This window comes from Cuculus canorus, chromosome 1 (genome assembly GCF_017976375.1).
Source record: "Cuculus canorus isolate bCucCan1 chromosome 1, bCucCan1.pri, whole genome shotgun sequence".
Lineage (NCBI taxonomy): Eukaryota > Metazoa > Chordata > Aves > Cuculiformes > Cuculidae > Cuculus > Cuculus canorus.
The window spans coordinates 126,985,983-127,011,768 of NC_071401.1; the positions used below are offsets into that span (position 1 = coordinate 126,985,983).

At 40.1% G+C, this 25,786-nt stretch overlaps 1 protein-coding gene across 5 annotated transcripts in view; it reads right to left on the reverse strand.

Annotated features, from left to right (window-relative positions):
- PHF21B (PHD finger protein 21B) overlaps positions 1 to 25,786 on the reverse strand; it is a 168,050-nt gene that overhangs the window by 48,982 nt on the left and 93,282 nt on the right. For all 5 annotated transcript variants that reach the window (XM_054056292.1, XM_054056297.1, XM_054056296.1 and 2 more), the window contains one exon: positions 20,790 to 21,074. In XM_054056292.1, coding sequence (XP_053912267.1) covers positions 20,790 to 21,074 — 285 coding nt within the window. The remainder of the gene's footprint in view (positions 1 to 20,789; positions 21,075 to 25,786) is intronic.

Below are 25,786 nucleotides of genomic sequence, written 5' to 3' on the forward strand. Positions count from 1 at the left end.
AAGCCAGATTTACTATCTTTATACTAAGATTTTTTTTCAAACAAAACCAAATTAATCAAGTGTATTTCCTACCATCTAATTCACTAAGCTTTACATCCCGCAGTGCTTATTATGCCAGGCAAGCGTCTGGCAGCTCATGGTCCCTTGCTAACTCCTACCTCAAGCACCAGCCCCAGCCCTGGACTTGAGCAGGAACATCAGCCACTGTGTCCATCATCCACTGTAGGAGATAACGACTAATGAATGCATATGGCTGCAGCACAAACCCTTGTCTTCAGTGACCTACACAGAGCAGACAGTTATCCGGCATGTCAGGGACACCTTTTTTGCTTGAGCAATCCACAGATGCCCTCGGACAGGAACTGCAGCAGGCTCACTGTGTAGCTGACCTGCAATCTCAGTTGTTGGGTAAATGTCATCCAGTAGCATGCTCTGAAGGGTCACATTTTGAATTTCAAAAACAGGTGAAGAGATTTAAATGGAATAATCTTTTCCAGTTGTCAGCTTACTTACTACGAAAATAGCAATAAGAATTTAAAAGATGAAAACCAACCCAAAATTCTCCAAACAGGAGGACACAGTTGCATTAAAAGACAAAAAAAGAAGTTCCTCTCATGTAACCAAAATAAAAATTTAGAAGATATTGCCAAGTGTAGTTAAAAAAGAAAATAACTTACTGTCCTCAGTCCTTCTATTAATACTCAATAGCATTGTAACTATTCACTACTATTTTCTCCTCCTATACAACTCCTGCATTAAATAACACCATCCCTAGATCAAGGTCCTCAAGGACAACTGAAGGATAGAATTGTGAGAACACTGGCAAGTAGAAGACAAAAAGTGAATGAAAGAGAAGTATGGTATGAACACAGAACGAAAATCCAAAGGATGACATCTAGAGATGGTTAGAGGATAAAAGGATGCTGAAGGACAAAAGAGAATGAAATTTACGTTGTTGACGATCAGACTAAAAGCCATACATTCAGTTTCCTACTATTATGTTATGACTTCTTTAGTTAATATCTCAGTTTTTAAATCCACGAAGTTATGCACGCTTATCATTTTAGTAAGCTTCTGCATTTCAGCCCCGAATGAACATATACATCTCTCTCACTCTCTCTAGATATGTATACCTACTTTATTGAAAGGTATTTACATTGTACCCAGTTTGAGTAAATATATTTGTCAACCATTGCTGTATTTGCCTTGAATTACAAATTCCTTTCCTCCTTCATTTGGATGTAGCGGCAAACGCTTAAGGACCTGTTCCTACAATTCATTATCCATACAAACTTATTGTTGAGCTTGGGTACTTGAGCAATTTAGGATCAGATCACAGATTTAAAACTGTTAGGGGACACGAATCTCTTCCCCTTTCAGAATTACACCTGTACAGATAAAATCACTGAAGTCAGTCACTGAAGAAAATCAGACTCGGTGAGTAACATAAGGTTAAAAAGCCATAAGCCTTTGCTAGCCTTGCTAGCAAAATAAATACTTAACTCAGGAACATATAGGTTTGTTGTATCTTAGCAGAACAGTTCAATTATTTGAGTTCAACTGACACTGCATTGCTGTATTATTTGCAAACTATTTTATACTGACATCAATACTGCAGTGCAAATATTGTGTTTCTACAATGTATTACAGAAGCACTAATCTTTTTCTTTTTCAAGTAGATACGCATCTCTCTAAGATCTAGGTCTTCTTCGTGTTGCAAATAAGACACCTAAGCTATTAAAAAAATGTTTTTGTCTGTTATGTGTTCAATATTGGCAACAACAGTTTTACAGAATGGATTTTTAATGTGGTAGTGACAGGGGAACAGATTGCTATGGCAACAGCAAAGATGAAAATTCTTAACCTGAATGGATCGTCACTGAAGTAATTGCAGAGGATTTTTTACCCATTCTACATCCATTTTACAACTTGAATGCTGCATTCAACCTTGAGCTTGCTTTATATAAATGCCAAGCACTATGAGCAACCTCCAACTTAATTTGACTTAAAACTTGCTGCACTTTACCTCAATAATCCAGGACAGTTGCTGTCCTTTAGCTAACCTAAACATTTGAATGGCTATTATTTTTCCACAGAGTCCAGCAGTAAAAGCACTGTGATCTTGGATATAACTGAGGCTCCCGTAAGATGTGTATGCATACAATTATCACTTCCCTTCTAGATTTAACTTCTGTATAAATCTGTGAAAATCATTCTTCATTTTCAAAATATGGTGAAAGTACTGTGCATGGTATTTCTAATAATCTGGTGGAATAATGACATATTACAGTTTCAAACTCAGACTGTATCCCAAAGAGAAAGAGAACGCCCTTCAGACACATATTTTGTGTAAACAGTAATTTAATTGAAATTTCATAGAAATTTCAAGATTTCTCTTCCACCTTTCAAAGTGTTTGTTTTCCCCACTTCCCATCTTTTTACTCAGAATTCATTTATCATGCTCTTGCATGCACGTTTATTATTGTTATAAAGTAGACAATCACAAACACAGAAAGCCCTGTTCCTTTTCAAAAATACCAGTATTTTCAAAACCTTTCTTTCTTTGGGCACTAGAAACACCGTTTAAACCAACGCTCATTATAGCAAATTAATGATCACCCAAGTTATGCCAGATGCTTTCTGAAACAGCCTACAACTGATTTCACTGCCCATTACAAGGCCCAGTACTAGGGCAGCAACAAGAAGCAGGAGGCAAATTCCAAACCTGCTTTGAAAACCACCTTGTGAACCAAATTCTTAACTACTGGTGAGGTATTAATTTGACACTGTCCCACATGACACCCTTTTCTCTAAATTGGGGAGACACGGATTTGACGAATGGACCACTCGGTGGATAAGGAATTCGCTGGATCATTGCACTGGAAGATTTGTGGTCAATGGCTCAACGTCCAAGTGGAGACCAATGACAAGTGGCATTCCTCAGGGGTTGGTATTGGGACCAGCAATTTTTAACATATTTGTCAGTGACATGGACAGTGGGATTGAATGCACCCTCAGCAAATTTGCCAATAACACCAAGCTGTGTGGTGCAGTTGACATGCTGGAGGGAAGGGATACTCTCCATAGGGACCTTGACGGTAACAGTTTTAAGCAGGAAGAGGGTAGATTTAGATTAGATACAGGAAGGAACTCTTTTACTGTAAGGATGGTGAGGCACTGGAACAGGTTGTCCAGAGCAGTTGTGGATGCCTCATCTGTAGAAGTGTTCACAGCCAGGGCAGATGGGATTTTGAGCAACCTGATTTAGTGGAAGATGTCCCTGCCCGTGGCAAGGGAGTTGGAACTAGATCATCTTCCAACCTGAGCTGCTCTATGGGTCTATCAGCCTCTTTGTATTCATCCCTTTCAACATCATTCATCTGCAAGAAAATCCACAGTGGTATCAAATCTCATGAGGGTATCAGAGGAGTATACGCAGACACAAAGCAAACAATTTTCTCCTTTTACCATGTCTCTGAGACTTTTCAGAGCACTGTCTAATTTATCTCTGCTTTTACCAGGGCTATGACTTTTCAGACCACTATCTTGCCACCTCCACATTTCCATCTGTGCAAACTCAACAATACAAAATCTGGTTGAACACACGAGTATGTATTCTGGCAAAGAAAAAACACAATAAGTAAAGTTCATGAGTTTCCCTGATTCAGAAATCCCACTGCAAAGTTATGCAAGGGGATAGTTAGCTGTGCCAAATACCTGTTCTTAAACACAGCTTCCATCACATTATTTCTTGGTTAGTATTTTTTAAGGCATCATTTTTATCAGTCAGGATTTTTCTACAGTGACTAGATGAGAGTCTAAATTAAGGGAAGGGAAGGGAAGGGAAGGGAAGGGAAGGGAAGGGAAGGGAAGGGAAGGGAAGGGAAGGGAAGGGAAGGGAAGGGAAGGGAAGGGAAGGGAAGGGAAGGGAAGGGAAGGGAAGGGAAGGGAAGGGAAGGGAAGGGAAGGGAAGGGAAGGGAAGGGAAGGGAAGGGAAGGGAAGGGAAGGGAAGGGAAGGGAAGGGAAGGGAAGGGAAGGGAAGGGAAGGGAAGGGAAGGGAAGGGAAGGGAAGGGAAGGGAAGGGAAGGGAAGGGAAGGGAAGGGAAGGGAAGGGAAGCTTTGCTATGTGAACTGCATTTGCATGCACATTCCTGTTACATGATTTGAAGCTTTACTCAGAAATCGTATTTCATTACTTAAGTCTCCACCTCCTGCACAAATGAGTATAGTCTCCCTGAGTTGCAACAGCAATACTCAGCAGCTGTGATCACACCCATAGTCTCTTGCTCAGTTGATTCATGAAAGATTTGCTGTTTAACTACTAAACTGTTCCAGGTTGATATTGTTTTTAATGACTAATGTCTTCAAATTTCTTATTCTCTGTTTCTATTCCACAGTCTGCAGAAATATCTCCTGTTAAAGGGAAAAATGCATGTACAGTATGTTGCACAAAGCTGTTTCTAGGTTTTCCCTCACGTGAGTTCAAGCATAAGTGAAAACTTTCAACAGAGCCTCAGCAGCTGCTAAAATACTCCTGCTCTACCCAGTTGTAGGACATGAGGGTATGGAAAGAGAAGTCAGGAGAAGGAAAAATAAAGGAGGAAATTACTATAATTCCTTAGCGATTTAGGAATTCTCACCCATCAGAATGGCCCTTGCAGCCTATTAGCAGCTACTGAAAAATTAAGGCTATCTTCCAAATCTTTCCACCTTAGCTACTGAAAAATTAAGATTATCTTCCAAATCATTCCACTCCAGCACCCACAGGGTTCAGGGCTGCTTTTGCAGTTCTTGCTCTCAGTTTTTATTATGCATTCTTCAGTCACTCTGAAGAACTGGAAAACATGAGGGAAGTGACAGCCTGAGACAATCTAATTGCTCACTGCCACACAGTCCCTTTTGTCAGGCCCTGAGCTGAGCTAATTCAGCTTGCTAACCAGGATAAAGAAAGTTTTCTGCTAGTTGAATTAGCTTAGGAAGGTATTCAACAAGCAACACAATAAAATCAAGGGAAAAAGCAACATTTCTTAGCTGGGGGAAGGGAGGGAAAGACAAAAAAACACATAGGCAGAGGAACAGAAAAACTGAATGATAGTTTCAACCTTTTTGGAGAAAGGAAGCCATTAGACCAGTTCACCCATAATAATTGGATGTTGTTAGCAAAAGGAACTTCCTTGAGCATAGAACTTGGGGAAGGAACATGAAGACTGCCTGAATTTCACACATTGTGTATATACAAGATTGATCTTAAAATTCTGCTGTTAATAGAACTAGTTAGAAAAAACGATGCACTTTCCCAGAAAATGTTAATTTGAATATCCAGAACATCCCATAAGCTTGCGCTTTTTTTTTTTTTTTTTTTTTTTTTTTTTTAAGGCAGAACCATTTGCCCATTAACAAAACCCAGTGGGAAATACTGCTTTAGTGCAGCATGGCTGAATTACCATTGCTATCAAATTCTTAACTTTGGTATTCCACAAATATAGGATTCCAGCTGTGACAAATCATTGTAGATATTGCTGCATAGGTGCCTTCTTCTAATCAAAAGATAATGCTGAAGTATAGCAGTTTTGGATGTGATAAACTCTACAGTATTCACTTACAAATGTAATTGATTCTTTGATGATGCAAATAAAAAAGCTCATCTTCTATGTTGATCTGTTCAGATTTGGCAAATTTATGCTTATATAAATAGATTCATAAATATATATGTAAGATACACATATATGCACTGTATGTATGCGAATACACAAACACACACTTCAGAACACATAATATATTACACATAATATTTTTTCAGAGTTGTAAATATGCCAAAGCGAGCACCAGTGTTTCTCTACAATAACAGAACCAGGAAATCTTAGAGTTAGTATGTAGAAAATCTCTTCTTCCTGAGATGCAGCATTAATATTAGTGCTAGCAGAACTTGCCTTATAAGCACTAAAGTTAGCAAGGATTCCTTTTTTTTCCAAGCTTAGAAATTTTATCTGTTTCTGGAGTGCAGTAATTACAAGACAACAATCAAACCACAACTCTGTTCTACTCCCACGTGACTTTTTCTGGTTCCTACTTAGGAAGTTTCATCCTGCTATTCCTAGATAAACCTGGATACCTGCACACCTTCCAAGGTCCTAGTAGGCTTAGTTTCAGAAAAAGTCTCAACACCCAACCCAGCTCCAGCTAAAGAGTTCAAAATCATCTTCTCAACCCCCCTCCACTTAATTGCTGTCAATCCTTAAAGACACAAAAGCCTGGAAGCATCACCTTTGGGGGGGCCAACGACTTAGTACCTACAACTGAATCTACAAACACATGAAGGTATTGCAGGGTACAATGTCCAGCTCTTAGGTGCCCTGCTGCAGTTCTTAATCAGATGTTCAAGTTTCCTTGTGTAGAGTATCCAAAGAGTATGATGGGGCACCTTGGGAAGAAATCTGCAAAACAGAACCATAGAGCAGAAGATAGATGTCTAGATAGATGTGTGCAATAGGAGTGTTTAACTGTGTTACTGACTCCAGGCCATAGTACTTTGCTCTGAAAGAGAGCTGCTTCACTCTCACCGAGATTCACCTCATGAGTCTCCTCCTGGAGACTAATCATTGTTCAACCACTTTAATTCAAAACACACTCCAAGAAAGCTGTGCTCTCCTTTCATCTTCCTTCCAACTTTCCCCTTCAACCAGTTTCTCAGGAGTTCAATCACCCGCACCAGAGAAGGAAGATTTCAGTTCCTACACTCACACATGGCTCGGCAAGCCATTTAACTATCAGAACACACCTGGAAGAAAGACTCTTCTTCCAAGCCTTTCTGCTAAATTAGTCAGTGAGAGAAGAAAGAATGTGGCCCCATGGCCCAGTGGTTAGAGAATGCTTGGAGGAAAAGATAACCAACAGTTCCAATTTATGTTTTGGCTACTTTGTTGATCAACCCCATTATCATGACAGCAGCTCTTACAATGCCTCAGTGCAAACATTTTGGCATATACAGTATATGACTAGTAGAAACAGAGGCATTTGTGGATTTCATCCGAGTCCAGATTTCATAGCTACAGAGCAGATTTTGAGGATCTAATTTTTGAACTCCGGATAGCTAGGTGCACTTCAACACTGAAGTACTTCCAAAGATCTAGCTTCAATCTCTTTTGCTAAAAGCAGAAGACAAAGGGAGAAAATATGCCCTATGCTTTTAGCTTGCATATTTTGTAAATTAGATAGCACAACAATAATGTTTTCATAAAGGCAGAACGATGAACCATTATGAGTCTCAATTCAGTTCAATGAAGGTCTGTGCACGTATGTGTATGGAGATCAGTGCAGAAATCAGGACTTCAACCTAGCTGTTCTCTGAGCTATAAGAAGAAAAAATGTCTTTTTTAAAAAAATTGGACAATAGTATCTTAAATCCAAAATAATTCCCAGGGAAATACAAAGAAAACTGTAATACCTGACATTTCTATTGAATTTTTTAATGGACTGGCTTTTACTAAAACAGCATTATTTGTATCATGTCATTGACCCCAAAACCAAAAGGTTGGTATGGGATTGGTAAATTGCTGCTCAGGTCTCCAGTTATCTTCTACTTGCACACATGGAAGTTCTGTATAGTCTACATCCTGATACTGTAAATTGAAAAATCATAAAAATTAGGATGAACAGGTCACAAAGATGGGGTTGTTTTTAAATTAAATGTTCATTTTCAAAGAAAATGTAATAATAATGGCCATTACTGGCACATTAAGCCTATTGTATTTTTATTAGGAAAATGGTTAGAGACACGCTGGTGATGTAATCCTGTAGAAAAACTCTGCTGGTATGTATCTAGCTTCACTATACTTGACTTCAGTGGCGATTTCCAGACGCATACATTTGAAAATGCTCATAAAATTTGTTGAGTAATGCTTTTTATTTGGAAGACTTACAAATTTAAACTTATTGAAGGCCATTAGGCATATCAAGACACAGGTTGATTCTGGTTCTATGTAATAACTTCTAATTCAGAAACAATTTCTGGACTCAGGCTAGAGGAACCAGAGTTTGAGCTCATATTCCTCAAGACTTGAGAACAAAGTGTAAACACTTTGAGCCGTCATAGTGGTGATCTAAAGCCAGTTTCTCTGGCTTCAAAGCCCACATTAAGATCACAGATACAGCAGAAACCTGAAGTTTTTTATCTTCTCATACTTATTAGGGAGGTTGGGCTTTTCTTTTCCTGCAATACTAACAAACACCGTGTCTAATTTCCCATATAATAAGAAACATTAAAAAGTTATATAAGTTGACAGTATAGATTATTAGTTTACACTTTGAAAAGACAAGTGCAGGAGAAACCCAATACTGTATGTTTCGCCCTGAAGAAAACATTCTGAAATCAGCAAATAGGGTGGTGGGATTTTATTAGAGCAAATGTTAATTAATTACTACATACAGCCTTCCAAAATCAAACCCTGTATCAAATTTCTGCAATATTCTCATTACCATTATGCTAAAGTAGCTATTTTTTATAACTATTGTAGTGTACTGATTCTTTAAACAGAAACACATATTGCATTCAATCAAACAAGGATGGCTTGTGTTTCTATTTTACACCTGGAAGAATAGTAAACATTTAAGGTAAGACCCTCAAATAATCACTACCACTTCAGTAAGTTACAGGAAACACAATGCTACTTAAATCTTATCAAAGCTGTCATGCATTTTCTGGTATTACCTATTCAATCACTGCCAGTTCAGTGATCTTGTATGTAAAAATGAACTTATCTCCAACCCAGGCAGTCTCATTGTTTGATTCAGTGAGGGATGCAACAATCAAATTGTTTGCAATATCACAATCCATCACTACATGTGCAAATTTGATGACACAGTCACTGAACTGGGGTCTTAATAAAATCAAACATGAGAAACAGGCTAAACAGAGGTCTATAATAAGGATCTCACTGAGGAAAAAAAACCAAACAGTTGTATCCATTAACGAAAAGTCTTGTATAAAAGCAATGGGGACATGTTCTTGCTTTCACTAGCCAAATCTCCAAGGGCAATATTTGGCCAAAGAATTAGAATAATCAGAAAGACTAAGACCCCAGCACAGAAAAGCAGGTAAATACAAACTCAGATACAAGCATATGATTAAGGCTGCTGAAGACATGTGAATTAGACACATGTTAAACTCAGTATTACGCTCAAGTGAATGACAACCTTGAACCTGTTTTGTGAAATTATTGCTATTGAAGCCTGATTGTAAGATCAACAAAAAGAATTTTGGTTTGTCTTACCTTGCCTGGTACCTGGCTTATTCTAAAAGGGTCTACGTTTCAGTTTTCATAATGATAAAAATCCAAGTCCAATGCAAGTCTTTCTACTCACAGGGCAAAATCATGAGTCAAGTCTACATGTACCTTTTGCACAAGAATTAGCTGCACTGAAGCAACATCACGCCCAAGAGTGATTTAAAAGCAGTAAAAGAAGAAACATGCTCATGATAAATAAAAGTTAGTAACTATCTTTTCCCACCCATACACACATATATGAGTATCAAAAACATACGATATAGCTGCTAACAGGCATCCGCCAACACTCTGTCCTTGTCACTGATGGAAATTTAAATATATCTGTCTTGCCATTCAGCTATTCTCTAAATTTAGGGATGAACAAATTTGGTTAAATTTGGCTCAGATCACTTTCTGACTCATATTATCTCCTGCAAGTTAGCAATCCTTTACACGTCATACAATAAAAGGCCACTGAATGTAATACATGTTCTCTCAACTTTATGAGGCACTGTACACAGTCAGAGCAAGCAATACAAAAATACATTGTTAAACAACAGGAAATCCATACAAACAGATCTGATATAAACAGTAGAACAGTGCTTATATGCTAAAATATGCATTCAGAGAGCCAAGTCTTTAACTAGTGGAAACTCACGTAACTCCATCATTTTGAGCACAACTCTCTAGGCTCCTAGGCAGTGAGGGTTTGCCCTTCCACACAGAAATATCTCCACAGACAGTGGATCTTTTTTCCTCTCTCTCTCGCATACGCAAACGCTTTTAATTGTTTACTGTGTAGCAACTTAACTCAAATTTTTATAAAATGGCTGTGATGTGAAGAAAAGGTAACAACTAAACCTTAACATCAATAAGTGCTAATAAATATTAATATAACATAAGCACCCCTTTTATTGCAATGTGAAACCAGTTTATGATCCACAGATGAAATCAAATTGCTGCCTTTATTACTGTCAGGAATGACTTCTAAGATATTTCTATTTACTACTTGGGTATTCATCAGCACTCTGTATTTCTGTATTTACGGCACCTACAGTTCTCTCCCTCTCTCTCTCTCTCTCTCTCTCTCTTCCTCTCTCTCTCCCTCTCTCCCTCCCTCTCTTCTCCCCCACCATTTATACATAAAATAATTTTAGAGCAGTCTTTTCTGATACAGTTTTCCAATTAATTTAAATACAGACACAAATGCACATTATGAGATTAGTAGCAGACCAATTGCCAAATCCCGATACAGTTATAATACCAACAGGAAATTCTATCATGCTCGTATTTGCAATATGAACATTGAAAGAAGATAAATACAGAGTTTGCAGTCTGATATCAAACACTCAAATTCCTGCAAATTATTCAACTACCCAACAAACTATGTGGATAATGAAAAAACTCCACCTTTTGACGATAAATAGAACTAAGATGTCTGGCAATATTCCAAAGCCTTTCATTTCCTAAAGTGGTGCTTTTTATTAAAGTAACAGTACATGTAGAATAAGTGCATGGTTTTATGCATCCTGTAATTTAGAAAACCTAAGAGATGATTTCCCCACCCTCAAAGTTGATCATCTTTCATTATTACCAACTGCACTTCAACTTTGAATCACACAGCCCTCAAATTTTCTATCCATTCCCTCACATTTTTGCTCTCCATTTTAAATAGAAGTAACTTGAAAATTCTGACATTTTCGAGAACGCTTGCCTGGTAATTTCCATGAGGCACAGACAGCCTCCAATTACAATGAAATAGCTACAGTGTATTACCATTTTTAGAGCATTCTTTGGTTTTCTGAAGTGAATCAAAGCTCTCCATGGGAGCTACTGATTAGTGTCAAAATAATAATGTGCTATAAACTCTCAGCATTAGAACAAGGGACTCTGAACTTTGTTTACATGGATGATATAAAAGCATGTATAAAAATATCACAGAAACTTCAGTAAGAGGACTACCTACATATTCCTACATTTTAAGACTTTCTTTATTAGGAAGTTAAAATCACTCCCCAGAAAAGGCATGAAATTCAAGCAAATACATTTTCTTCCTTTAACCTGGTCTCTGTTGTTTGGTTCTGTATACACAGTTAGCTACTTCTGTTTATAAGGACCTAAGTATACAAACAGTCTGAGAGCTCCATCATTCTTTTACACTATCAGGAATCTTTGACAAAATGAAAGTAGCTCTAGTCATCTCTTTCCACTTATGAAGGAGTCCTCAGTAGATTCTTCCCAGACACTTGTAGGAGGAAAATCCATTCCATAAACACTAAAGTAGCACATCCAGACCTACATCGCGCTTCACATGAACCTGCAAAGGGGATGTTTAGTGACACAAAAGTTGCAGAGGACAGAACCATAGAACGGTCTCCAAAACTGGGACTTGCTGTTGTTTCCTGGTCATTTAAGTTCTTGCAGCATTGTGTTTGTTTGCCAGTCCCTACAGAAACAAATTTGTTAAGGTTGCTCCTAGAGTCTTACGATGAAATGTCAGTCAGTGTGAGTCCACTTTTTCTTATCCTTTCCTGCTGAACACTCCACTGCCTTCGGTGGAAATTTTTTGGCTACGTAAGGAATACCATGTTGGGTCTAATCAAGTTTTATTCAGTTGCTGAGAGTCTTATTTACTCTTTGATACCAATGGGTGTTTGATCCTATTGTAGACCAAATGAAAATGCAGATTGAGAAAAGCAGACACACTTTAGATGTATTGACCATATATGTACGACTGGGATATTTGAAAAGAAGCCATTTATAACCAGGAAGCATAAGTGCTTCTTCTGAATCTGACATTTAAATATCCCATCAACAGCAACCAGCATTGCAAAACGATTTAATTAACCTGAAAGGATGTAATTTTATGCTATTTAGCAAGAAATACAAATTTTAAAGTGCTTTTACGCAGTATATATCAGAGTAGTCAGGCGAAATTCTGCTCTTAAATTCATGTATCTCCCTTAATAAACTTGCAACTTAGATGGTGTAAATACAAGCAGAATCTGTCACACATGGTCTATAATCCATTTCCTAAAAGTACCATGCTCTTCACAACATGCCAATGGCAGAGCTGAAAGTTAGTAAAGGCCAAATGACAGGATGGATCGCTGGATGGTATGTGGGGCTGTGAATCCTTGGAGTTCCCCCTCTCCTTGTCTTTTTCTTTATTATTACTTTTAACTTAATTTGGCTGACCCACGTCTCCTCTTCTACATTTACAAATATCTCCTGAAGATAACTTGTCGTAAACCTATCAAAGGGTGATTCAGGAGACCGAATATGTGATATTGAATCCTTTGAGGTCGAAAACTGAAATAATCCAATGTCTCTGTCCTACTTAAAGTGCGGCTGACATCCTTCTGAAAGCCTGACAAGGAGTGGTTCACTGGACAAAATGTAGGACTGTGATGGATGAATCTGGCCCCCTCCTGCTGTGTGACCCCAGAAGGCACTTCATCTCTCTACACTGTGATTTCCCCACAAATTTTGTCTTGCTCTTTAACAGACACTCTCTCCTGCAGGTATGCCTTCAGTGTCTTCCATGGAGGCCAAAAGGAAGGTCAAACAAATAGTTAACATGCTAGCAAGACTGCTTCAACTGTCACACCAGTTATGTCTTTCTCCCATGGGCGGGTTCATCAGCAAGACCAGAAGCCGTTGACTCCAGAAAGGCAACAATTTTTTTTGGTACATTACAGACAGCCCAGCACACTTCTGATGCCAATAAGACTGCCAGTACTCCTACAAAGTGCCAAAATGACCATGGCAGTCATAAACCATAATGCATTGTCTTCATTTTTCTGCTCCCCTAGACCTAGACGGAACCTCTGGATCTTTTCTTCGTTCTTCCCTGTGCTCACCAGTTATCATTTCTGTCTGCATCTTGGCATGCAGAGATCACTGTGGATGCTGAAGATCAAGAAGTATGAGGCACATAGGTAAAGAGCTATGGCAAGAGTTAAAAAGGGCCACAGTATGCTCCAAGGAGTTGTGTGAGAATTCTTGTTCCCAAGGATGCCATGTGCAACATGGACATGTCTGAGGCATTCTCAAAAAGACTGAAAATGCCAGTAGTGTAGTTGCCAATACAAGGATCCTGTTTAAGGCAACTCTTGGGAGCTTCCTGTGAAGCAGCATAAATGAATCCTTTATTTTTCAGTTTTCCAACAACAAAATGTGGAATAATAGCATCTTAGTCATGATAACTCCATACTGTGACGATAAATTAACTATTACCATGTACTCAAGACACTGTGGTAACACGGATCATACTAAAAATGCTATATATAGCCACATGACCAATACAGATAAATACATCTATAAATAAAACCTCTAAGTATTACTGCAATACAAATAATAAATAAAAGCCAAAAAGACTTAGTCATACACGCAGGTGGATTTCCAATGATGGAGGAAGCACTTTTACAGAAAGCTGAGTGAAGAACATTAAGTGGGATGGCGAAGAGCAAGGTCATAAATCATTCTACAAATAAATTATTCTGAAAAATGGCCACCACAGGCAGAGGTATGTTCTTAAACTTCTGGAATGAAGTCTTTTCTAGTAAATTGAATATATAGGTAGCTAAGAAGTATATATGAGCATTCTCCTACACATATAAAAGCCACTTTTTCCTGAAAAAAAAAAAATGGATACCATATAGCCTGTTCAATCTAACCACGGATACAAGTGATTCTTTGAGCTGTGGAGTTAATGAAGCATTTGTGAAGAACAGTTTACTATCTTGCCAAGAATTTATAGCACTATAAATCCTTATACTGTATTTTACTTTGAAATCGCCTCCCTGTACAAACAAGCCCCGAGACACAACAGCACATGTGCATGGGGAAACTTGCCAAACTTTTCTCCAGCTGACCTAGGGAATACACGTGTGGGAAGGAAAGCATGGAGAGGAGCAAGAAGCAGATTTTATTCTGTGGAGTCTGGATGGACAGGGAGTCAGTGCCATGCTAAAATATTTCCTAAGAGCCTGTAGAGTGACAGGGGACACAGCATCACAAAGGGTTACATAAAAGAGACAGATCTCATATTACAGCAGCATCCAACTGTTCCTGCACCTAATATCTACTTCACACTTGCAAGCCTCTGGGACTTACAGCAGGTGATCAGTGCATGTACAGCACACGACAGGTTTATACAGATAATACTGTTTATGTCGACAAAGAGCTAGTTGTGGCAGCACTCTCCATCCAGGGTCATGGGTAAGTTTAAAGCCAGCAACGTGGGGCTGTGCAGGATAGCAAGCTAGCTGCAAACAATGTGGAACTACAGAAGTGGAGCTGTCTGAGAGGCAAATGTTGCCTTAAGCAGTAGCCAGCTCCAGGACACCGACTACCTCTGCAGAGCCACTCGGCACCACGTTTCCATTTTGTGTGTCTGCATCATGGTGCTTCATGGCCCAGTGCAGCTAAGCCCTTCTAGTGCTTTTTTACTTTCAGTACAGCTCCTGAAAAGGAGCCCAGTGGTCCAACAGCTATATTCCCCCCTCTTTGCTTGTTCTCCCAATAGCTGGCTGATCCAACTGTCTTTCAAATGGCCAAAAGGCTTTCTGCTTTCCACAAACTATGTTCTGGGATGCCTGCTGGCCCTCGGTTTTGCTATTTAGAAGAGAAAGAGGAGGTAGCAGAGGGGCATTTTCTTTACCCAGTACATTGTTCCAGCACAGCAGATGGGACTTTGTCCTTCAGCAAAGCAACCTCATATCCTGCTTTCAGTCAGGAAATGGTGGCTAGGACAGCAAATAGCAAATGCCACATAAATACAACTACGATCAAAACATTATTTGAGAAGTTTATACTAAAATTTCTTTATACCACGAGTACTACATAGGTATAGGCATGCTGACATCCTACAACTATCCAGTAGCTCTAGGGCATTCTCTATACAGAAAAGCAATAGCTATTCTCTGAAGGCAAAGCACTCCTAGCATGTATACAGCATATGCCAACAAAAAACAGCTTATGCCAGCAAAATTCTGCTTCTGCCAACATAACTTGCTCCAGATCATCCAAATGAAGCTCAAAGCTTCATTCCTCTAAGTGGGAGAAAGAGCTATACTCAGGATATCCCTGCACATACACTTCCACCAACATAGCTCCATCAGTTATGTCTTCATACATTGGATTGACACTGAAAGGCTGCTAAGGAATCGTGCAGATTCTGGAGCTCACAATTTCCAATGATTTCCACCTTTGTTAATATCACAGTGTTTCCTGTTTCTAATAAAATGTGATAAATATCTAATCAATCCTCTAGTATCTGTCATGCATGTATTTTTTTAGATACTTTTTCTCAATGCAGATACGGCTTCTATTACAGTCAATATGGTTTCAAAATCACTTTAAAAATCTGCTGGATAACAGTCTAAAATGAAAGTGCTGACACGCAGCTGCCCAAATGAAAATTCTGTAACAAACTTATTATATTTAAACCTATCTATATTTGAAAGTTCTGTATTTAGATTACAGCGTTTGATGTCCTACTTTTTCTGCTGAGTTTCATTTAGCATTTCATTCTTCCTGCTAGATACCACTTGAGATGACCGTATACACATCCCGATCCCCTTAAATGCTTTCGAGCAGAAATCACTGTTCAGAAACTCATAACATTACATTTCATGCCCTTGCCCCTTCCCTCACTTTGCAGATGTAGAGGAATAGGCTACACTACACCAGTAATCTTATTTACTACTATCAGCTTGCCACCTTAACCCAGTTTGCAGAAAGCTGTCATTATACTCCATCTCACAAACTTCATACATTTCAGCAGAAAAAAAATACTTTTCTGAGCCATAAGTATGCCACAAAAAAAAAAAAGCAGGGAAAGTAAATGCTTATTAATAAATGTCAACAATGAAATTTCTCTCCAATGCTACAATACCAGTAGCCAAGGTGCTGCTGCTATTGATTTGTAATCACCACTCCGGGAACAATCAGAAATACTGAGCATGAATCCAGAATTGATTATTTTTTTTTCCATTGGACAAGAAAAAGAAACCTTGCAAAACAAATTTAATTTGGGTAGATAATTAATATGCAATCCAGCACTAAGCTGCTTGACAGCTTAGGACCAAAGGTCGGCTTGCGTTTTTTTACATTTACAGTTCAATATTACTAATTGTTTTTATCTGTGCCTGCTGACTATTCTCAAAAGATGAAGCCACTGTAGTCCTCTGCTTCAGAAACTTCCCATTGCTCAGCTCTTTCTTCCATAAATTACTAACATAATCAGAGGTACTAAATCACAAAACCACAGTTTTTGAAAACCACTGGACCTCTTCCTTTAGCAAAACCAAAGCAAACCACAAATGCTGGACAATATTCCCAAACTATTCCAGTAACAGCAACCTTCTGCATAAAATGAAACTGTCCTTTGCAAGAAAAGTTGTAGTGCCAGGGCAAATACTGTTTCAGGTTTCAGAGAAAGTAGAACAGAAACATATGCATAAGTATCAGGGCTTTGTTCCAGCAGGATGCCATACAACACTGATGGCAGCACATCTTGGGAGATGCACAGTGGAAGTGGGATCAGTTTGCCCTTTTGAAAGGGTAAATGGGAAGCACTACAGATAATTCAACAGCATGCTAGCTTACCAGGTTAGAAAGTCTTCTCTAACAATACTTGTAGAAGTTATAACTTTGCAGCCAACTGTTCTAAATGGCATTGCTCTCCTGCACCTGGGACTGTTATTTCACTATTCAGGCTAAATATATTACATGTTATTTCTAACTTCTTTGTTCACAGTTTTGAGTCTTTTCTTCCTATGGCTCCTGATGATAACAGTAAAAGATAGTCCTTCACAAAATGACAGACCATAGAAATACTGAAACTTTTATCATTTATATGATTATCATTTATATAGTTATTTCCCAGGATTCTAAGAAATATCTACTGGAATAACTTCAAGTATCTTTTCAATAAAGCATAAACAACACCTTCAATAAAGGAAATTACCCAGCATGAACAGAGATTCAAAATCAAATTCCCCACACAGCTACTTTAGCATAACAGCTCAAGATAACACCATTTCTCCAGAACAAAGTGACAGGACGATGTGGGTCCCAAAGTAGTTAGATGTGCTTTCCCATTTGTTTGCAGATGTAGCAGGCGACAGTAATTCCCTGTCTGGTGTTTAGGAAGGGTCTTACAGAGTATTAGAAAGCCCCGTGTATTCCAGCATAGCCCTGATTTACAAATCTCTTCAGGTATAGTTCGACTGTTGCCTTTATGTATGCTGTGTTCTTCTTTCCTAATTATTAGAAATTCACATCCTGAGCTTGTATAGGGGAATTAAAAACAGACTACAACACCCTGCTACCAATAATACTTTACATCCTCTTCTTCAAAGTTTTAGGAAGGCTTTGTCACTTTCTTCACATTTTAACATCATTTGCATCATTTCCTTTTCCTGATACATTCCATAACTGGAGTTAATGGAGTTCTCTTTTGTGGCTGCTAATGAACTGCACAAAACAATGTGTCCAACAAACAGCAGTCCTTCCTCTTTTGCCCTCCTTGCAATATTTCAATTAATTTATTTCAAATTTAGATTTCTGCATTAAATATAAACATACATATAGACAGCCGGACCTGGAAGCAACAGCCTGCCAGCTCCCATATAGTTTGTGCTTTTGCTACCTCTGCCTAAGTGAGGAAAGGTACCAGCACCACACCACAAATATTTGAAATGACCCTCCACCCCTGCAAGCAGTACCTAAGCTCATACCATGGCAACCAACTTTTCTTTACGTATACCCTGTTCCTTTTAAGAACTGATGCTTAACCCGAAAAGTAGCCTCAGAAGGTGGGCAACTGGGGACAAGCAACATGAAATAGCCAACTCCCCTCCACTCCGTGCAGGTCTCCTCAACCAGGGCCCATGTCCCATCCATATGGTCACAGGTGAAGGGACCTGTCTGTCCCCTAAACCTGCTGGACACAGCAGCCCCATACTTCAGTCCAGCTCCCTGCCTTCTCTGCATCAACTCTGCCTCGGGCAGGCTGGGCTGGGGAGTCCCTGTACCCTCAAAGGGGCAAATATCCACATTTTCTGTGGGGCAGAGGGTCCCCACAGCACAAAAGGGTGAAAACATCCCATTCCAGGACAGCAGGAGAAGACTCCGTACCCAAGGGGCAGCTGGACAGATGGGCAGGTCTTCACCCCCACCACAGCACCGCCATAGAATGAATCATAGAATCACAGAATGGTTTGGAAAGGACCTTAAAGATCATCCAATTCCAGCCCCCCTGCTATGGTCAGGGACACCTCCCAACAGATCAAGCAGCTCAAGGACCCATCCAACCTGACCTTGAACACTTGCAGGGATGGGGCATCCACAGCTTCCCTGTGCAACCTGCACCAGAGCCTCACCACCCTCATCGTGAAGAATTTCTTCCAAATGTCTAAACTAAATCTTCCCCCCTCCGATTTAAAGTCATTCCTCTTCATCTTTATCACTATACGCCTTTGTAAAAAGTCCCTCCCCAGCTTTCTTGTAGCCCCCTTCAGGTACTGGAAGGCTGCTATAAGGTCTCTCTGGAGCCTTCTCTTCTTTGGGCTGAACAGCCCCAACTCTCTCAGCCTGTCCTCATATGGGAGGTGCTCCAGCCCTCTGATGCATCTTTGTAGCCCTCCTCTGGACCCATTGCAACAGCTCCATATCCTTCTTATGTTGAGGATTCCAGAACTGGATACAATGCTCCAGATGGTCTCACAAAGTGGAGTAGAGGGGCAGAATCACCTCCCTCAACCTGCTGGCCACGCTTCTTTTGATGCAACCCAGGTCACGGTTGGCCTTATGGGCTGGGAGCGTGCATTGCTGGCTCATATTGAGCTTCTCATCAACCAGGACCCCCAAGTCCTTCTCTGCAGTGCTGCTCTCAATCACATCACCTTCCATCCTATATTGAAACTGTGGATTGTCCCGACCCAGGTGTAGGACCTTGCAGTTGGCTTTACTGAATCTCATGAGGTTCACACAGACCCACTTTTCCAGCATGTGCAGGTCCCTCTGGATGACATCCTATCCTTCTGGCATGACAACTGCACCACTCAGCTTGGTGTCATCTGCAAACTTGCTGAGGGTGCACTCGATCTTGCTGTCTATATCCTTGATGAAGATACTAAACAGCATTTGTCCCAGTATGGGCTCCTGATGGACAGCACCTGTCATGGATCTCCATCTGGACACTGAGCCATTGACCGCTACTCTCTGAATATAACCACCCTGATACGGAAAATGCTGGCAAATAAAACTCTCTAAGACTTGTCTTGGAATTTTAGAAAACAAGCATCCTTTATCATGACTGGGCAACACGAGGCAGTGACCCCCATCAATTGTGTGTAGTGAGACAAGAGCTGAGACGGAATACATTTCCCACTTACATTCACATGTACAAATTTTCTCAGAAATCTTATGCATAATCTATTACTTTCCAAGGAAGAATCTTAATATTATTATGAAACTTTGCACCAGTCAAATCTCTTGCTAATTTGGAGTTTTGGAGCCAGCTCTGCCTGACCTTGCATTTGAGAGAGGGAAAGGCTGCAAGCAGAGGTGAGTATAGAAGAAAACACATCTGTTCAGCACAGATCATACCAAACACAAGACATTATCATCTTTAAAGAATGAACATTGTCTGGAAAAACATTGTCCGAAAGAAAACATGCTATCAGAGGAACATTCTGTCTAACTTCCAAAGAAAACAGTTGCTTAGAGAAACTTTAGCTTAAATAACAAATATTCCACTTTTTGTAACAGTAACCACTCCTTGTATCAAACCAACCAATTCCTTACCCACCGGATTATTTTCCCTATGATATGGATATGGTTTAGTGGTGGATAGATGACTCAATGATCTCACAGGTCTTTTCCAACCTGGTGATTCTATGATTAGAATCACAGAATAGTCTGGTTTTGAAGGGACCTTAAAGATCACCCTGTTCCAACCCCCTTGCCATGGGCAGGGACACATCCCACTGGATCAGGCTGTCCAAGGCCCCATCCAACCTGGCCTTGAACACCTCCAGGGATGGGGCAGCCACAACTTCCCTGGGCAACCTGTGCCAGTGCCTCACCACCCTCATCATGAAGAAATTCCTCCCTCTGTCCAGTCTAAATCTGCCCCTCTCCAGTTTATACCCATTGCCTCTCGTCCTATCACTACAAGACTTTGTAAACAGTCCCTCTCCAGCTTTCCTGTAGCCCCTTCAGGTACTGGAAGGTCGCTATAATGTCTCCTGGGAGCCTTCTCTTCTCCAGGCTGAACAACCCCAACTCTCTCAGCCTGTCCTCGTACGGAAGGTGCTGCAGCCCTCCGATCATGTCATCAGACCGTCCCAACAGCTCCATATCCTTCTGACGCTGAGGATTCCAGAACTGGACACAATACTCCCGATGAGGTCTCAGCTGAGACTCTACCCTGACATCACCGGGAGCCTCCCCCGTTCCCCCCCGCCCCAGCTCCCTCCCTCCCCGCAGCGCCGCCCCCCGCCCGTCCTTACCTGGGCGTGGGCGCCGCTCTCGGGCTGCCGCCGGGCCGCCCCCAGCTTGGCTGCGCTCTGCAGGTTGATGGGCGCGTTCTGCGGGGGTTCCGCGGCTCCTCCGTTCAGATGCGCCGTCACCATCGCGATCGGAGCCTTCGCCGGCAAGACGGAGATAGACAAGCTCTGGCCGGCGCTGCCGCTGCCGCTGCCGCTGCCCACGGGTGCTTTGAGGAGAGCAGGGACGATGCCACCGCCGGGCTTGGCGCTGCCGCTGGCTCCGCCGCCCACCAGCACCGACAGCTTCTGCGGGAGAGAGAGCAGCGGCACTGTCACCCGCCGGCACGGGGACCCACGGCTTTGGGGGTGGGGGGAGGAAATTCCTTATCTCTTTTTTTTTTTTATTTCCCCGGTTTTATCCTTGGAAGGACTGGGTTTTCCCCTCCTCGCTCGGGAACTCGCGGTTTCGATCGCGGTTTTCAATGTCTTTGGGGTTTTTTAATCCCCTTTGGTTTCTTTTTATGCTCGGGACTAAGCATCCTGGTATAGCTCTAACAGCCCTGCAGCTTTAATTAATAATAAAAGGCTTTTAGACGTATTTCCTTTCCAACTTTCTCTTCCCGTACACGCGCTCGTCTTGCTTACTTGTAGTCTTGCACCCTGACTTGGGAGACATTATTGTTTCCCCTTTAACTTTATTCCCCCAAACTCCCACTGTGTTTTTCCAGTGCTTTGTGTTTGTTTGTTTGTTTTTCAAGCTAACTTTTCTCCCTAGCACCCATTCTTAACTCGCAGTCCTCTGTTCTTCTAACAGCTGTACTTCTGCGTTGCTACAGAGCGGCTATTCTGACATCTGTCCTAGGAATACATCGACCATGATCTTGTTACTGTATCTCTTACAAGACTTGTATTCCAGATTTCTATAGGCACTGTGAAGTTTCCCGATCCTGCATGCCAGTGTCTGTGTAAAACCCTCACTGTCGAAAAGAAAAAAAAAAAACTTTTATGAAAGTTGTTGCACTTTAAGGACAACTTCTGAGATTGTTCATTAGTGCCATTTAGGCATGTTGGGTATATGTGGAAAGAAAATATCCTGCTTCAAGCCTCTTTTGATACTTTGAAGTATTAAACATCTCATTTTTACAAGAGTTGACATCAAAGGTACTTAATGCTGCAAAGACTTCTGCCCGTGTTTAACCTTATTTGCTGACCCGGTGGTATCGGCTTCAATGATATTCCATCTAATGTGTAGCCTTCCAGGAAACCTTACCATCTGTCTAGGTCTGCTGCTGTTCTGTTGAAGTCGTTAAGAGTTTTATTTTCCGCTTTGCTTCTTTCAAATGCAGTGTGTCTATCTGTGTATGCATATATAAAGTCACTGACATGCTTAGTTCTTTCCAGAATCAAGGCTGAAAATCTTACTTCTGGGCATAAAGTAGAAGCCTTGTAGTATAAAACTAAGTGACTTTTAAGAATATACATTCCTTCTTACCATTAAACCCACTGCACACTTTAAGGCTGTAAAGCCTCAATTGTCAAATCTGTTTGCTACAGGAACTGTAGTTTCTGAGTTTATATGAAATAGCAAGCATGCACTTCATCAGAGATACCTGCTTTGTATTTTAATATAAAGAAATTACTTTTTAATGTCAGCCTTATTGTAGTAATTGTGACTTCATATAGATTGTTTTAAGCTTTGTTCATTTTTGCCTTTATCTTTCATTCACCATTATGCAAACAGATGTCCTGAGAAAATATAGGCAATATTTTCCTTAAACTATGGTGTTGTATGTCACGGACATTTTGAAGAGGAAACAACTCTTCTTTCAGTACAGAAATACACCTGTCAGTTTAAAGGTACTCAAGTGAAAGCCAAGAAGCTCAGGTGCATTTTATGCAGGTGGAAAAAGTGGCTTATGACAAAATACCGTAAAACTACTATTGCTCTGTTTTGCTATAGTACAGTTTTCCACTGGTGTTCCTTGTACTGGCATGTTGCTACAAAGGCAAAATGACTGCATGTAGAACTGACCGCTATATCTCCCCCAACTCTACTGAAGCTTTCAGATTCAGAGTTCAGCTTTGTGGTTGTATTTTTGCTTTGATTTCTGTCATGTAAAAAACTCTAAAAGCTCACAGACTGTCAGAAAAGGCTGTAACTTGGTATAAGTGCTATAAATCCATTATGTAACTGGAGTTAGTCCAGGAGTGAAACCTTAGCTCTGATGCAGATGACCAGAGGATTGCTGCTGAGGTCAGTAGCACCAGCGTTTTTTTCTCTTTTTGTGAAACCAAGAGCACTCGCTATCCCTCACAGGTTGCTGTATTGAGGAAGTGTGTTTTAATGTTTGTTCTCAGATGTGAACATTTGGATTACTGAATTAAAAACTTCTCACAGAAATACTCAGTGTTACTGTACTGATTTCATATTTTCACTTAAAGGAAATAAAATTCTTAATATGCACTATTCCAGCGGAATTAATATAGCTTTACTTCTCTCTCAGGCAGTTCTGCAAAACAAAACATCCAGGCCAACAAAATTCCATGATCCCAAAAGAAATACAATCCTTGGTAGCTCAGTTGAAAATGCAAGCAAGTAGCAGTAGATTATTACCTTCCTAACAAAATTCAGTAGCAAGGGATTGCTTTTTATCTGGTTCCAAAGGAGGAAATCATACCAAGAAGTAAAAAAAAGCAGAAAATTTGTAAGCAAACAAAGAAACAAAAAAATAACTACTCAAACTACCATCCATCCCATTTTCACTGTTCTCCCTAAATGCATTAACAGTGAGTGTGTTTTGTGTGTGTTTGCATGTGATATGTGTTAGCATTTTCCTAATAAACTGTCAAATCTGCCTATTTATGCATAGATGCCAAAAAAAGCTAAAGAAATAAGGGTTATTGTTTATTTCAGTCTAAGTCAACATCAATTTTAAATGCTTGTAAAATTGAACTTTCATATTAATTTAGGCTTGGGGGCTTTTCTAAGTAAGTTTTCTAAGTAAGTACAGGGGGAAAAATTGCATCCCTGTGATAGGTTTGCAAGGACCAATTGGTCCATGCCAGTCACCTCCCCAGGGAACAATGCTGTGCTAAATTTACTTAAATAACTGCAAATTTTAGAAACTAAACATGGAAGGATATACAAAGGATCAGGTGCTCAAGATTAGCTTCCAAATGAGAGTTACAGAAAAATAGCCTGCTTGGGGAAAAGCAGCAACTATCTCTTCTGTGTCTCATTTATTAATTTTTCTGAAAATGTACCTCCTAAAACTTAAAAAATACCCCCCTTAATCAGATTATGTTAGTTAGGGGATGAGCTATTATGCATTTTTTACTTTGTAACAACCATTTTTATTTTATACCCCCATGAAGACACTGATAAAGGAGTGTTGGCAGAAACAAAGATTATGATATGAGAGATTAAAAAAATCCTCAACAAAACCTACATCTGCTGTATTCTATTTCTGCCAGATTAATTAAAAGAATAGTCTTGGTTTTTAAAAAGAGAGAAAATCTGCATTTTGAGAATCAGTCAGCATAATATATCCTCTGACACTTTTGGAATGATGAATAATAAGAAACTAAGCAAGCTTTGGACACTGCAGCTGAAAACACGTGCTGATATAATGGAAGAGCCAAAAGAGAAAAAAAAAACCCACTGGCTTTAAATACTGGAAAGCAGGTCGCTGCTTCTCATCCACAGCATAACAGTCTGCACAATACACCAATTTTGAGGCAGTGCCTTTTCAATAGCAACACAACTTTCATTTTCACTGCAGGATGCCACAGGCAAACCGGAGTTTGAAATATGTATGCCAGTCACATGCAAACACACTACAATGTGCTGGAAAGCTGCCGCTTGTTTATGACTTCCCATCTTGTACATGGCATGGTTTCAACTATTTAAAGCAGAGCTAATATTTTTTCCATATGTATCAAAATAACTCTGGCCTTTCTATTTATTTGTGCATGTAAGCCTTCTCCCCACCCCCTCCTTTCTATCGAGGTCTGTGCTGTAAAGGTTTGCAGGTAAGAAGGCAACTGGGCAACAGTTTTAGCCTCCCTGCCAGCAGTTACTCAAACACTATTTCTCCCATCACATACCACGAATCATTCTATTTAGTGAATAAAGAAATGGAAAGAGCAAAGGGAGAAAGGATTTGAAGGTAGCTGGGCTGTTGTGACACACACACTGGGCAATATGGTGCATGTCCACACACACACACACACACACACACACGTGTGTACAGACTCCAGCCAGACCCAGCACAGATAGTACCACTTTTTGTGTAAGGTTTCAGTTCCTTCACTTTTACTTTGCTGCAGCCTACAACACATCTTAAAATCCTTACAAATCCAATGTCAACTTTATTTCGCATGTACATCTCCAACAAGAACATGGTCATATTCTGCCGTGGGGGATTACTCTGCCACCGGCGGCTCTTTGCCACAGCAGTGGTTTAAAACAGATGCATGCCTCTCAACAAACCTTCACATTTTGTAGTAAAATATGAGACTTGTTTAAAAAGGACCTAAAATTCACAGTCTATCACATCTATACTTTAACATCTACATGCTGTAGACAGAGACTTCAGCCCATTAATCTTTCTAGAGTGATGCTCTCCTGACAAAGCAGTTTCACAGTGAAAAACTACAATTGTTTTCAGAGCAATATCAGTTCCTTAGTGGCCCCATGGCTAAGAGAAAACATTTGGCATAAGACTGAGAGTTTATTTAGCTTGCAGAAGACTGGTGATCTACTTTCAGACCAAAATGATGGCTTGTCAATTAATAATTTAACATTCGGCACTAATCTAAGGCCCTGCATGCAAAACAGCTGAACAGAATTCTGCAGCAATGAGGGCCACGGCCTCTGTTCATTTACTCAATTGTCACACTAAAATTCTCTTGAACAACAGAATATTTAATATTCAAAGAGTGACAACACACAAACGCACTGCAGACAGGCCACCAGCTATGGCACTTCAGTTTAGTGTCTTAGGATTTTGGTACAA